This window comes from Ailuropoda melanoleuca, chromosome 6 (genome assembly GCF_002007445.2).
Source record: "Ailuropoda melanoleuca isolate Jingjing chromosome 6, ASM200744v2, whole genome shotgun sequence".
In the NCBI taxonomy this organism is placed as follows: Eukaryota; Metazoa; Chordata; class Mammalia; order Carnivora; family Ursidae; genus Ailuropoda; species Ailuropoda melanoleuca.
Genome location: NC_048223.1, coordinates 88361211 through 88375606, shown reverse-complemented (window position 1 = coordinate 88375606; position 14396 = coordinate 88361211). Strand labels below are relative to the sequence as shown.

The window sequence follows — 14396 nt, the reverse complement described above, 5'->3', positions numbered from 1 at the left end:
GGACTAATTCTGAATTTTAATGTGGATCTTGTTCCAGTTGCCCTGGGTTGGTTGAGTTTTGGGGTTAGGATTTCTCTTTCCAAATGCTGCCCAGGGAGGGTCCCCGTTCCCCTCACTCCTGCATTTTGGATACCGGCTCAGAGGCAACCGGGGGCCCACACATCCCCTTTCAGGTCCTCACGGGGGAGCTGTCATCTTGCAACCACACAGTCATCACATGCCATTACAGGGGCAACCCGGCAGGCGGGCCCCCCTCCCACGGCAGCCCCAGCCCCCCGCGCAACCCTGACCAGGCTGCGGCGCCCGACACAGAGGAGCCGGCCGGGTCCTGGGTCTCCGTCTCTCCGCAGGGGAGCGGTGAGCGCGCTCGCCCACGCCCACGCCCCCCACACTCCTGGGCGCACACTCGGGCGCACACCCCTGCGCGCGCACGCCGCCACACACGGGCGCACGCACACCGCAGCCGGGCCCAGGGACTGCCGTGTCTGCGGCAGCCCCGAGTGGCCTGGGGCGCACCGCCGGTCCCCCCGAGGGCGCCGCCGGCCGCCGCCCCGCCCCGCCCCTCTAACCCGCAGAGCGGGGCGCGCTGCGGGCTGCAAAGTTTTGCTGCGCGAGTCCGCTGGGGCGTCGCGTGGGCTCGGGCTTGGCTCGGCTCCACGGGGCTCCGGACGGCCGTGACCGCTGGCCCGGGGCTCGGGCGGTGCGGACAGACCTGAGCGCTCGGCTCCCGCCGGCTCCACGCCGCGCCCCACGCGGATCTCCGCACCCAGCGCCCTTCGAGCCCTCCTGCCCCAGGGTCGGTCTGCAGCCTCCCGTACGCCGGCGCGTTCTCTCCTCCTTCCAGGCTTCGACCCTTCGCCGCCGCCACCCACCATGGCCCGTGGACCTGCTCGGACTACCCAGCTGCTGCCCCTGCTGCCTTTGCTTCTGCTGCTGCTCCGGGACGCGGGCGGCAGCCACCAGGCGCCCGCCCAGTCCGCCCCGCCTGCAGCCGCTGATGGCCTGGCTGGGATCAAGGACCCCTGGCGGTTCCCGGGGGACGCCGCTCCCACTCTGGGCCCTGGAGCCCAAGACATGGTCGCTGCCCACATGCTCCGGCTTTATGAGAAATACAGTCGGAGGGGCGCGAGGCCGGGAGGGGGCAACACGGTTCGAAGCTTCCGGGCCCGGTTAGGTAAGTAGAGGGGGTCCCGGACAACCCCTCTTGTCTTTCTCCCCCTTCCTCACTTGTTCATCCTCCCCACCATTGCTCCCACTTCTTCTCTTCCTTCTATTCATAGACTCATTCATTCATTCGCTTATTCACTATTCACCAAGCACTCTATGCCAGGCCCTGAGCCTCCATGGGGACGCCAGAGTGGCAGTGACACAGAGTTCCTGCCCCTAGGGTGCTGCAAGACTGGGAGGGTGTCACACTTGCTGGTCTAGACTACCCCATACACAAAGCTTTAAGCACAGGGTGGAGATGATCCTGGGCTGGGGAAGCTCTTGACCGGTCGTATCCATGTCATAGGGGTCAGCTGTGTTGGCTCTTGACAGCTGAGAAGGGTACTGAGCGGGAATAGTCAGGTGGGCACCAGGCAGCCCCAGTAGAAGTGCCAGACACTGGGCCCAGGCAGGGGGCGTGAACCTCTAGCTGGGGGCACTTAGTGGGTTCCGGGGCTGGGCAAACAGAGTGGACTGAGAAGAACCTTGCGTGCCTAGTCTGGGGTACACACAACTGAGGCCTGCAAGGCACTAACATGAAATGTTCAGACCATGGGGGTTTGAGGAAGGGTCCAGAAGCTTGGGCAGTGGGGGTGCCCTACTTCCCTCCCACCGTGCCCCACCTGGGCAGATCCTATACCTGTCCTCACACCTTGGATGGAGCAGGCAGAGGTCACTTACAGAGCGCTCCCTGCCCTGCTCTGAGAGCACTTCCAGCCTGTGGCCTCAGCCGTCAGCCAGCCGGGTTGGCCTACCACTGCGGGCCCTGGGCGAGCAGAGAGGAGGTGCAGCCTGGTGGCAAGGGTGGCGGGAAAACACTGGTTGTCATGGTGACCACCCATGGTCACAGAATGCCATTCCAGAAAGTGTGGGTAGGGGTCCACAGCAGCCCTTGTGGGGGAAAAGGTCATTCATCAGGAGAAAAAAACTGTTGCTCTCTAGGGACCGACGCCTCCCGCGGTGGAGAGGAGCAAGCCCAATGCCGGGCCAGACGGTCTGGGTCAGGTCGGCCACCTGTTGACTGCTGGTTGGGTGACTCCAGGTAACACCTGTTATCTGGGAAGCTTGGCCTTGCATAACAATGTATTAGGGAATACCTGCCACTGAGAGGCCTGGGACCCCATCCTCCACCGAGCAGACCGCTTGGTACTGTTCCTGGGCTCCACGCCAACTGGACCTAACTCCATCCTCCCTGGTACTTTTTATTTATCATATGGGGTCCATTTCTGGAGCATCATTATTAAATTAAGCCAATCAAGAATCATCTAGCATGAACATGACCTTGGGCAAATCACTAAAGCTCTGTGGACCTTACTGTAATCATCTAGAAAATGGGCAGGTCCTGCCAGTATCTTCCCTGTGGGGTTGCCCAGAGCCCAGCACTGGCCAGATTAGGTGTGGGTGCATGTTGTTCCTGTGGAAATACAAAGCATTTGTGTTCCTGTGGGCTTACACTTGACCTTGCATCCATTAACTCAGTCCTCAGAGCCTCCTTGTTGAGGAAAGCAAGGTCAGCAACGTCCGTCCTGCAGCAGAAGCGAGCATGTCCACTGAGCGCCCTCACTGCTACGGCCGCCAGTGTGGAGGTGCTCGGTCTTGTCTTTCCATTTGCCCAGAACAGGGATAGCACAAGTAACACTGTCGCATGCGGTGTTAGTCCTGAAAAGGACCTGAGGACAGTGCATCACATCCAGCCCTCTCATTTTATGGATAAGAAAACCAAGGCGGGGTGGGGGGGGCATTCACAGCAGCAAGGGTGGACCTCCAATGTGCCAAGCCAGTGCGGCTCCCACTGCTAGCGTCTCTTCCACTTGCGTCAGAGCTCAGCCTAGGACTTAGGAGACAGAGGGTAGAGCAGACCATTCTCTGGGAGATCAGGATTATTCCAGACCAGTCTGCGACGGTCTGGCAAACCCAGCACGCTTATTTGGAACCATTTGACAGCCATGGGTACAAGTCCCAACGCCACCAGCTTTCCCTCTCTGAGCATGGGTTTCTGTGCACACAGTGCGGAGGTGAAGGTTCGGTGGGACGAGGTGGGTTTGTGCCTGACATAGCGTAGGTCCAGACAGTTTGGTACTCACCTCTTCCCTAGATTCGCATTATTAATTGGTTCACACCCAGCCCCCCGCCAGCCCTCAGACATGCCCGCTTTGTGAGCCAGCACCCCAGCTGTGAGAAGCTGTGAGCCTGGGCAGGGACCCCTCATCTCATGGATGAGGCACCAATGTGGGGGTTTTAGCTCAGCCCTGGAATATACCAGTACCATCCTGTGGCATCACAGTGGCCTCTGCAGTCTCAGAGGGGTAGTCCCTGCAGCCCTAGAGGCAATGGAGCCATGGTCCTCACCTGCCACCAGGAAGGATCGCTCGAGTTCTGTGTGCGGGCTGTGAGCCGGACGGCTGAAGTCCAAATGCTGAGTCTGTGACCTGGGCAAGGAACTAAACTTGTCCGTGACTCAGTTGTTTTGTTGTTTGTTTGTTTTTTCACATCTAAAATGGGGCTAGTAATGCTCCCTTCCTTATAGGGTTTTTAAAATGAACTGAGATATGTCAAGTGCTTGAGACAGTGCCTTGGGCATGGGTTCGGTCATTTATTAGATGCTATTACTATTACTTTAGTCCCCTCCTTCCTCCCTCCCTTCCATTGCTCCCTGAAGTGTGTCTTGTTCCCTATTAAGTCTACAGCAGTGGAGAGCGCTTCTGAGCCTGACCCTAAGGCTTAAGGTTAGACCTCCCCCCCGTCCTAAACAATTGTGTTTAACTCTAAGCTCTTCCACTGACCTCTGTGAAATTGGGCAGTTTACTTAACCTCTCTGAGCTTGATGTCTTCATCTTCAAACGAGAGTAATAATACGTAGCCATCTGCCAACAATGCCAACGGTCACGTTAGTTTCAGTTCCCCAGGTATTTCCTGAGCACCTCATTAGATGGCAGTTGCTGTAAGCTCAGAGGACACAAAGATGCACAGACTCTTGGCCAGAAAAGTGCACGAACCAGGGGAAGGGAGAAGCAAGCAGGAGAGTACGGGCAGCAGAACAGGGGACACAATGCCATGGGGAGGGGCTGTGGGTGTGCTTGGGAGCCAAGGGACGACACTGACCCAGCGCCGGGAGGGTCAGTGGGGAGGGGCCAGCAAAGCCTTCGCTGAGGAGGTGAGGCTCCGGATAGACTCTAAGGGCAGGTGGCGTTTGGCCAGGTGTAGGAGTGCAGCCGACTACTGTGTGCTGGGGACTAGGAACAGTTTGGTTTCAATGAGGAAACAATGAGAGGAGAGAGGCAGGAGATGGAGGTTGACCCGTGGGCCCAACCAGGCCATCAAGGGCCTTGAGGGGCCTGGAGTTTGGCTGCAGCAGTGGGGCAATATTTGTGTGCAGATGGGGGGTGGGGGGGGGCAAAGCAGGAGGGCAAGGGAAGAGGGAGGGGACAGAGAGAGCGAAGGAGAGATGCAGGAGGCGGAGAGAGAAGAGAGTATGAAATAAAGTCACACGTATCTGGAAACCATAGAAAATCACCATAAAGAAAAGAAGTCTTCCTAATCACAAATCCAAATATAACCAGAGTTAATAGTTTAGTGGAATATATGGAATATATAATAAATAATATATATTATAGTTTATATAAATATATTACTATATTTTATATATACTATACATTATATATTATATATACATCATTTTTTTACCTTAGTAAGATCATATCTTTAACATGCAGGTAAAACTTGCTCTATCCTCATTTAAAGTTACTTTTTTTCCCATTCCTTGTCATCTTGAACTGTTTTTCACGCCTTTTAGCCAGTTGCAGTTTTTCCCATGGAAACGGCTTCCTCCTTGTGGTCTTGAGTTTTTCTTACCAACTGGTAGAGGTTTTTTTGTATAGTAAGGATATTGACTCATCATCTATAATGGATGATTTCCTCATGAAGCATGAGTGTGACACAAGGGGTGACGGTGATCTGGGGTCGCGGTGGGCCATGGGTGAAGACGGTGGTGGAGGGACGCAGAGTGCAGGATGGTTGTGGAGAAACTGGATGTGAAACCAGCAGGAACTGGGATTGGTTAGATACAGGAGGGGAGAGGCCACGGGACTCTCTGGCTCCTGCCGGAGGGGTGGACAGGTGGCAATGCCTCCCACTGGGCATGAGGACAGGGAGCAAGGACATGGTGCCCTGAGCGCAGTGGGAGCCGGTGACATCACACGGCCAGCACGTTCTGAGCATGTGTTAAGTACCAGACACCATGGGGTGAGCTCTGCAGAGATGATCTTACAACTTTAGGAAGTACGTACAAACACTCGGCCCAGCTTCCAGACATGGAAACTGAGGCACTGAGAAGCTCCATGATTTGCCTAAGGCTCCACAGCTAGTAAGTGATGTAAGCAGGCTTTCCCCTGGGGCCTGCCTGAAAATAGACGCTTGATACATATTCATTCTCTTCCCTTCTGTGCAGCAACCCTGGTGGCCCATGGCTCCCTTCCTCCAGCTTCCATTGGTGCTTGAATCTTTACCCCCACGTTCTCACTCTGGTCACTCTGATGGCTGCTTTCAGGGCAGTGGAGGAAGGGATAAATCTCCATGTGTCTTAGGTTCCGTTCCAAAAGAGCAGAGCAGTCTGACAGTCCTCTTGGCTTGAAGGTTGGCCAGCAGGGTTCCTGGAGGGACCCTTGGATTGGAGCCACCTCTTCCCTCCCCCCCCCNCCCCCCCCCCGCCGTCCCCTCCCCATTACCCTCAGGAAGGAGGCCGAGTGCCCCCAGAGTGGACCCAGTTAGGATTCTGAGATTTCCAAGAATCCAAGGAGAGAATGGCTAGTCTAAATAAAGTTAGTCCTTTCTTTCTCAGGGAGTTAGAACCCCAGAGCATCCACATCAGGGCTTGTGTTTGCAAAACGGTTTGCGCTTCACAGCACGTGGTCTTTGTTACATTCACTGCTAGGTGGATCACCATTCTAGTCAGAATACACAGGGCAGCATGGCCTTGGGGGCAGACAGACCTGGGTGCATGCCCTGGCCCTGCCCCTCACCAGCTGGGTGACTTTAAGCAAGTTAGATACCCTTTCTGAAGCTCCATCTTTTTCCAGAGAATGAATGACCCATCATCTGCTCTCCTCTTTGGGAAACTGGGGAATCAAGCATGCGTACACGCTTGGAGCTTGGACCTCCATAACTGGTAAATGATATTATTCCTATTTTAAAGGTGAGAAAACTGAGGCTCTAGCGGAAGTAACTGGACAAAGATCCTGCTCCCCAGGGTCTCCAGTTGGATTTGTGTCATCAGCTCCATCTCCCCAAAGAATTAGGCTTTCTGGAATTTCAGGATGTGTTTGGTGAGCTTGAAGGCAGCAGGCAGGGATCCCCCTTTGTTAACGGAAGCAGCCAGATCTAGCAAAGGCCCCACGATTCCCCTGTCATTCACCACTTACTTCTGGGCACCTCCTCTTGCTCAGGCTATGGGCTAGGACCTGGGGATGCAGCCGTGTGCGGAGCTGGCAAAGCTCCACTCCTTTGGAGTTCGTGTTCTGGGGGAAAGAGAAATAATAACAAAGAAATACGTATCAGGATGTTGGGAAGTGACATGAAGACAAATGAAGCAGGGGACAGAGTGACGGGGTTTCTCTTCCGGCCACAGGAGCCAAAGGTGCCCTTTATTAGAGATGCCCTTTGAGTGGAGAACGGAAGGGGAGGAGGTTGGGCCTGGAGGAGGAGGGGTGATGGCAGAGGGAACAGCTGAGGCAGAGCCCTGAGAGGGGAAACTTCGTGTTGGAAGAACCAGAAGCCAGGGTGACTGGGGCAGGGAAGGGGGTGGGGAGGGAGGCAGGCCAGGTCAAGCAAGGCCTCTGCAAGGGGTTCCGTTTTGCTTCCGGGGCAATGGAGGGCTGTGAGCAGGGCAGTGGCCTGTGAGTGACTGTGCCCAGCATCCCCAGGGCCTCACTTGGACAGTGCTCTGCAAAGCTGCTACAGGGTGGGAGATGGGAGTCATCACGATGGCCCGTCTGTCTCATGCCTAGGTTGAGGCCCTCCGGTCACCTTTTCCAGGACCCCAGTCAACGCAACACTGAACCCAGAGTAGGAGTTTCCCAAATGTTTAGTGAGAAAAGGAGGAAGGCAGGGAGGGAAGGAAGAAAAAGAGAAAGGAAAAGGACAGGAGAGAGGGCGGGAGAAGGGAGAGAGGGAAGGAGGGAGGGAAGGTCTTTTTTTGCTGACCATGAGGCATGGCACCCGCACGGTTCACAGGAAATAGGGACTTCTCTTAGGGGTTTCTCTATTGAGGCCTGGTCTCATGCAGCCGGGAGACTTCATGTAGGTTCCCTTCTCTCGTCACAACCTGGAGCCCCCTGCACTGCATGCATGCAGACACAGTCAGAGATCGGAGCCAGCCTGTGGCCCTTCACACGCTGGGGATGGGCTGGCCCATCTCCACCCCACAGTTCCCACAGAGACGGTCTGCAGGCAGCACGCTGCCTCCTGAGAGACAAGCTCCCTATGGCCAAAGGTGTTCAAGCCACACGGAGGAAGGACTCCTGAGTGGGATTGTTCAGGTTGGGTGACCTCCAAGTCCCTCCCCCTGTCAGTCTCAGGGCACACTGTCTGTGGTTCTCTGTATGAAGAGGAGCCATATTTGCTGTCCCTCTCCTGCATCCTGTGCAGGAATAACCTTCAGGGAAGGTGGGTCCTCCTCTCAGGCACTTCCTGCTCCCCGGGGGCACGCCTCCCAGCGCCTTCCTTGGGCCACACCTGCCTCAGGCCAAAGCTGCTGTCCCTGGCATGGTGGTCACAGTTGACCTTCTTCATAGACCCCCTAGTCCGTTAGTTCATCCTTGGGAGGGAGGCTGGGGTCTTTCCTCTGGGGAGGCCTATCTCTGTTGCCCCAGTCCGCTGTGTTCTTCCTCACCAAAGGCTGTAAATTCCTGGGCCAGAGATGCTTGCATTCTGCTGCAATGGGCCAGCTCTTCGGAAAGTGTCAGCAATGTCTGTCCTAGAGCCACCTAACGCATTTCCTAGCAACAATCTGTAACAGAACAACAGACTTCAGTTGGGTTAAAGAAAAACATGTTATCTGCCTTGTTAGCTGGGTTACAACTCAGATAATTTGGATCACTGAGGGGATACTGAGTCGGTGTAGGAAGAGCTTGCTTGCTCTGCCAGCCTTGGTCCTTTAGATGGAAGTGGCAAGGAACCACATTTAGGGACTCCTTCTTGGTGCCTGGCTCCCTACATATGCTGTTTATTTAATCCTGCAAGCAGTCATGTGAAATAGAGACCCCACTGTCTGCCTGAGGCAGTTGAGCTCGGTGTGGTCCTGATGCGGCCTGGGGACCTGGTTCCTAGGGCCCTGTCCAGCTTGGAGGATAGGGGGCTGCACTGTTGGCAAGCTTGCACCCCACCCACACAACAGCCCTGGATACACAAACTAGCCTGATGGTTAGAGTCCTTTGGGATGCTGGTTAAAACACAAATCCCTTGGCCACATTGTCCCAGAGCCTCTGAATCAGCATCTCCAGGGGAGGAAGGCAGAGAGCAGGAAGTTGGGGAAACACAGACCTTGAGCCCAGGACTCCAAAGGCTGCAGCGTCTGGAGAAGGCAAGTTCAATCGGCCGTCACAGCCCTGCGCTGCTCCTTCTGTGTGGAGCACAGGGAGGGACTGCCACTCTTCTGTGCGTTTGCTCAGAGGGTCAGATAAGGCAGGGTCTTTCGAGTGTTATCTCCCTCTTGACTGACATTAATCAGGTCCTCTGTGGATATGATTTTTCCTTCCTTCCTCTCTCTCATGGTCCCTTGAGAGTACATGACAGTTCCCAATCGCATTATGCCTTCTTCCCGTAACGAAGACAAATCCCAGCTGATTCTGTGAGTGCAGGTGTCAGAACAGCTAAGACCCTGACCCATGCCCTTCGGGCCCAGCGTCCCTGCACCCATACACAGACCCGTGCGTCGGAGCTCTGTCCATCTGGCAGCTTTACCCAGCAGTCTGCACCCACCAGACAGCTGGCATCTGGAAGTAGAGCAGTGGGACGGAGGCAGCCAGCCTGGCAGCTCTGGTCTCCCACCAGCCTGCAGTATCACAGGGCGGCCTGGGGAGCAACTCCTTCCCCCTGCCCGAACACTCTGGAGGACTTGGCCACTCAGAGAACTCATGCTGCCTGGGCTCGGGGCAGCTTCCTGGGCCACAGATGAGGATGCTGTGCCCCGTGGTCCTGGGATGCACCTGGTAGAACCAGGCAAGAAGGAAGAGGGGTTTGACAGTCCCAGGGATTCAGGGGCCAGAGCATTCTGGAGCTGCAGATGGGATGTTTGAGGAATGCCGGTCTTTCTCAGGATTTGGGCCTCTCGAGAGCAGCCTGGTCTTTGTAGATTTTGTCGAGTGGCCTGGTGCAACCCTGATACTGCTCTTCCTTTGTCCAGCAAGCTTTACAAGGCCTTGGGCAAAACATGTAGCAGACAACTGTGCCCTCAAGTCCGGTTTCCCTCAGAAGACATTTGGAATACAGGGGAGTCAGGGGTGCTCTGCTTCATTCACCTCGTTTGGAAGAATGACCGCATTTAGCATCTGTGAGCCAGAGGGCTGAGTTCATAGAGGGGGATGCTCTGACAGGGCTTGCACCTGACTCAAAGCATCCCGAGAACCTGATTCCACCTTACCTTCTCCGTGGAGGTGTCAGTGGTATTTGTGCGTTTGTGCATTGAGGGCACTGGGGTGTGGGGAGAGGATGCAGGGAGGTGCTCCCGTCTGCTACCTCTTCCTTTTTGTAGTGGGATACTGACAATCCCCAACCTCTCCGACCTCAATTCCTCATCTGTTCATCGAGGATAAGTAAGGGCGCCCTCCTCAGTTTACTGTGAGGATAACCCGAGATGAGGAAAGCCTGACTGGGCTGGAGGGGCTCCCTAAATGGGCACTCTTCCTCCATCCCAGCCCTGGGTGGGAGACCCCCTGGGCACCGGGACCTAGCTAAGAAAGAACCTAACCTGTTGTGATCTTTCCTGCCCGCACAGAAATGGTCGACCAGAAGACTGTGTATTTCTTCAACCTGACTTCTATGCAGGATTCAGAAATGATCCTCTCAGCCACATTCCACTTCTACTCAGAACCTCGGTGGCCCCGGGCACGAGAGGTACCGTGCAAGCAGTGGGCCAAGAATGTGTCCTGCCGCCTCCTGCCCCCAGGCCTGCCCACACGCCAGCAGCTGCTCTTCCGCAGTCTCTCGCAGAACACGGCCACGCAGGGGCTGCTCCGCGGAGCCGTAGCCCTGGTGCCCCCGCCACGGGGCCTGTGGCAGGCCAAGGACATCTCCCCCATCATCAAGGCAGCCCGCCAGGATGGCGAGCTGCTCCTCTCTGCCCAGCTGGATTCTGGGGAGAAGGCCCCAGGGGTGCCCAGTCCAAGCCCCCACGCCCCTTACATCCTCATCTACGCTGACGACCTGGCCATCTCAGAGCCCAATAGTGTGGCAGTGACGCTGCAGAGATATGACCCCTTCCAGGCTGGAGACCCGGAGCCCGGCGCGGCCCCCAACAGCTCAGCAGACCCCCGGGTGCGCCGGGCCACTCAGGCCACCGGGCCCCTCCAGGACAATGAGCTGCCAGGGCTGGACGAGAGGCCGGCGCACGCCCCCCACGCCCAGCACTACCACAAGCATGAACTGTGGCCTGGCCCCTTCCGGGTCCTGAAGCCACGGCCAGGGCGCAAGGACCGAAGGAAGAAGGGCCAGGATGTGTTCATGGCCTCCTCGCGGGTGCTGGACTTCGATGAGAAGACGATGCAGAAAGCCCGGAGGAAGCAGTGGGCCGAGCCGCGGGTCTGCTCCCGCAGGTACCTGAAGGTGGACTTCGCAGACATCGGGTGGAATGAATGGATCATCTTGCCCAAATCCTTCGATGCCTACTACTGCGCGGGGGTGTGCGAGTTCCCCATGCCCAAGGTAGGCTGTCTGGGCAGCACCGCTGCGTTCAGCCCATCGTCTGGCTGTGGCTCCCGTCTCTGCCCCTGCCGGCAAGTCCCTCTGCCTTGTGACCTCTTTCTCAGCGGTGAACAGGGATACAGGGATTAGAACCCCTCCCACCTATTCAAGGTGGAAATGGGTCGGCAGAGGTCCTCGGGTGGCTGCCCGTCAGGGCACTACGGCACGCAGACGGACACGGTTTGGCTGGGCTTTTGAAAGGGCTGACTTAAGCCGAGTTTGATTTTTAAATCAGAACATGTCTTCTTTTGAAAAGCAGGAGAATCCGTCTCCTTAGGTGTGCGTTCCCACGCAGCAGCCACCCTGCAGAGCTGGTACCTGCCCCCCCCCCACCCCGTAGGCAAGACAGGCCTCCGAAGCCCCTTCCTCACCAAGGCTCTCATTTTTGTTCCTGGCCTGGACCTCAGGGCCTTGGGGTCTGTGACCAGCACACAGATGGCCTCAGTGGCTTCCTAGGGACTCCTCCCCACCCCCACCGGCCCCCTGCCTCCCACGCAAGACAGGGACCCATGGCGCACGGCTGTTTTATCTGCCCTGTGGGCCCCGCGTTTGCGGAGTCTCCCCTTTCCTCCGGGCTGGGTTGTGGCTCTGTCCATCCATCTCCCCTCGGCCAGAGCTGCAGTGGGCTGGCTGCCAGCTGAGGTCGGCCCTCCCCACGGAGTGCACACTTGCCTCCCGCTTAGCTCCTCTGCTGAGTTCCAGGTCATTCCCTCCCGTTCAAGAAAGGAAGTCCGTGCATAAATCCAATTTGAATGTAAATAAATCAGTTGGCTGAGATTTCCCAGCCGCAGACATGGGGCAGCATTAACCTGTTTGGGAATTAAGGGGCTTTTCTTGCATGTTTAAGAGAGAGGAAGGGAGCTGCCGGACAGAGACAGGTGCGGGCTAGCAGAGCCTAGCCCTGGCCTGGGCAGATGCTGCACGAGCAGTCAGCAGGCTCCAGCTGGCTGGCCCAGCACCTACCTTATCAGTCTGGCGGACTGCCTGCCGCCTTCCCTGACAGCCGCCTGAGCCCGCAAATCAGATGTCCCTACCTGGCTGTCCTGCCCACCTCCCCACGCAAGGGGCAATCCTCATCAGCACACTACGTGTACACTGCCTTTGGCCCACCATGAGCTGAAACTCCTGTGGCTTGGTCCTGTTTCTCTTGTTGGAGGTGCTTGAGAACAGCATTCTCTGTGCTTGTGGCTGGGACCCCGACTTTTCTGGGGGTGCAAGCCTGCCTGGAGAGGGAAAGAAAGTCCGCAAGGCCCCCGCAAGCATGATTTCCAGCTTTCTGTGACTTTTGTCTGCTTGCTAACTGTGAGGGATCTTGGTCAATTACTTAGACTTTAAGCCTCCACTTCTTCACCAGTAAAATAGAGGTAAGCCCACCCCATACGATTGATACTATGAGAAGACAGGGTGGTGAGGTGAAGCAGTGCCTGACACCCCACAGTCGGACCCATCTGGGAAACGTCCATTCCAGCCCCATCATGCCGGTGTGCACACGCCTGGGGGCCTTCCCCCCCAGTGCTAAGAACACACTCACACGGGTCACATGTCTGAACTCCTGGGCCTGTGAAATGTGGGCAGCTGTGGCCCGGGCAGAACAGCTGGGCATCACCCTCCGGACAGTTTCTGCCCAGATCCAGGGGCTCCTTGGGGATGAGCGATGCACAGGTGCCCCCAAGTGGCCAGTCATGTAGGGATGTAACTTCCCTCCTTCTGGAACGCTCACCGGGCAGGAAGGCCAGAGATTTTGCACAGCTCCCTGGGACTCTGTCTGCGGCTGACTTTAGAGGAAATGTGTGCCCCCGGAACCTCCCTTTTTCTTCTATGTTGACACCTTTTCTGCGGCCCCAGTCAAGGACATGCAGGTGGCACAGTGGGTGGGTGAGGGTAGAGCCCCTTGTGACCATGCTCCTTTCCTGCCTTGCAGATCGTGCGCCCGTCCAACCACGCCACCATCCAGAGCATCGTCAGGGCCGTGGGCATCGTCCCGGGCATCCCAGAGCCTTGCTGTGTTCCCGACAAGATGAACTCTCTGGGGGTCCTCTTCCTGGATGAGAACCGGAATGTGGTTCTGAAGGTGTACCCCAACATGTCTGTGGAGACCTGTGCCTGCCGGTAAGGCCAGCCACTCCGGGGCGGAAGGAAACCTCCCCCCGCCCCACACCCAGCAGGGCAGCATCCTCAGGGCCTTCTGGGGTGAAGGCTTCGTGAGGGGTACAGCTGCATATATGGGCCAGAGCTTACAGGCACCCTTGCCGGGTCCCGGAAAGATCTGTCCCCCGGGGCCCATTCTGGGGTCTCTCATTGCTGATGACTTAGCGCCCTTCATGCCAGTCTGAATCCGCTGAAAGAAACCGGGAACTGACCCTCGCCTGAAGGCTGCTTGTCATCCATCCCCTCTGCTCTGAAGACCTGAAAGCCGAACAGGTCCGCCATGGTGGCTTTTGTGACCATCATCTCGTAACCGGGGAGGAAGGCTGCAGGCATGAGAGCATCCGCTCTCCTCACAAGGAAAGAACCCCTGTTTAAACAGTCGGTTGAACACACTTTGGGCCACGTGTTGATACTGAAACGCAGCGCCTAAATAGCGCTATGAACTTTGAAACTCCGCTGCAAAAGCTTTCACCCACACGGTGTGCACATATAACCCACTGTAGTCTCTTTTTCTTAATATATATATTTTTTTAAAACAAAGAGGGGGGAGTGGACACCATTCCCCACAGAGGTAATCAGGCAGGTTAAGTGTGCATTGTCTAAACATGTTTATTGAAATAACACATGCAGTGATATGTTGGAATACTAAAAAATAACCGAGATTTTTATATTTTTGTAAATTATACTTTCTATACTGTAGATTGTGTATGTCATGTGTTTTTATGGAAAGCTAATAAATTAAAGGTACAGTGGTATCTTGAAAAACTGAATGTCACCCATTCCAGAATATGTATATATCCGCACCTACAAATATGACATCTTGGGGGCCGCTGGGCCTCCGTTAGGAGTAGAGCCCCCTAGGCCTCTCTACACCTTCTTGTCTCTGTTCTAAACTACAGAAACCAGCTACTCCTATGCCTTCCAGCATCCTGCCTGCCCACTTTGCGGCTCAGTGGCCATCCTGGGCTCAGCCAGGCAGGATAGAGCCCCAGGCAGGCACAGTGGTCTCACAGACCTTCCTCACATCCTGAGCCTCAGAGGGGACATCGAGTGATTGAAAAGTGTCTGAGACATTTAAAGGAACATCT

The 14396-nt window shown here is 56.1% G+C and overlaps 1 protein-coding gene across 1 annotated transcript; it reads left to right on the top strand.

The window, feature by feature from the left end:
• Positions 1–466: 466 nt before the first annotated feature.
• On the top strand, positions 467–14078 carry GDF10 (growth differentiation factor 10). Its single transcript, XM_002930071.3, has 3 exons — positions 467–1174; positions 10196–11121; positions 13082–14078. Exons 1-3 carry the CDS (start codon positions 874–876, stop codon positions 13271–13273), a joined length of 1419 nt encoding a protein of 472 aa, XP_002930117.1. The 5' UTR covers positions 467–873; the 3' UTR covers positions 13274–14078.
• The last annotated feature ends 318 nt before the right edge of the window (positions 14079–14396 follow it).

What these genes read in the sequence shown, in the direction of transcription:
- GDF10 (XM_002930071.3), top strand. Translation starts at nt 874, where the DNA reads ATGGCCCGTGGACCTGCTCGGACTACCCAGCTGCTGCCCCTGCTGCCT. An exon ending in AAGCTTCCGGGCCCGGTTAG is followed by an intron (nt 1,175 to 10,195) that starts GTAAGTAGAGGG and finishes CTGCCCGCACAG; the next exon opens with AAATGGTCGACCAGAAGACT. An exon ending in GCGAGTTCCCCATGCCCAAG is followed by an intron (nt 11,122 to 13,081) that starts GTAGGCTGTCTG and finishes CCTGCCTTGCAG; the next exon opens with ATCGTGCGCCCGTCCAACCA.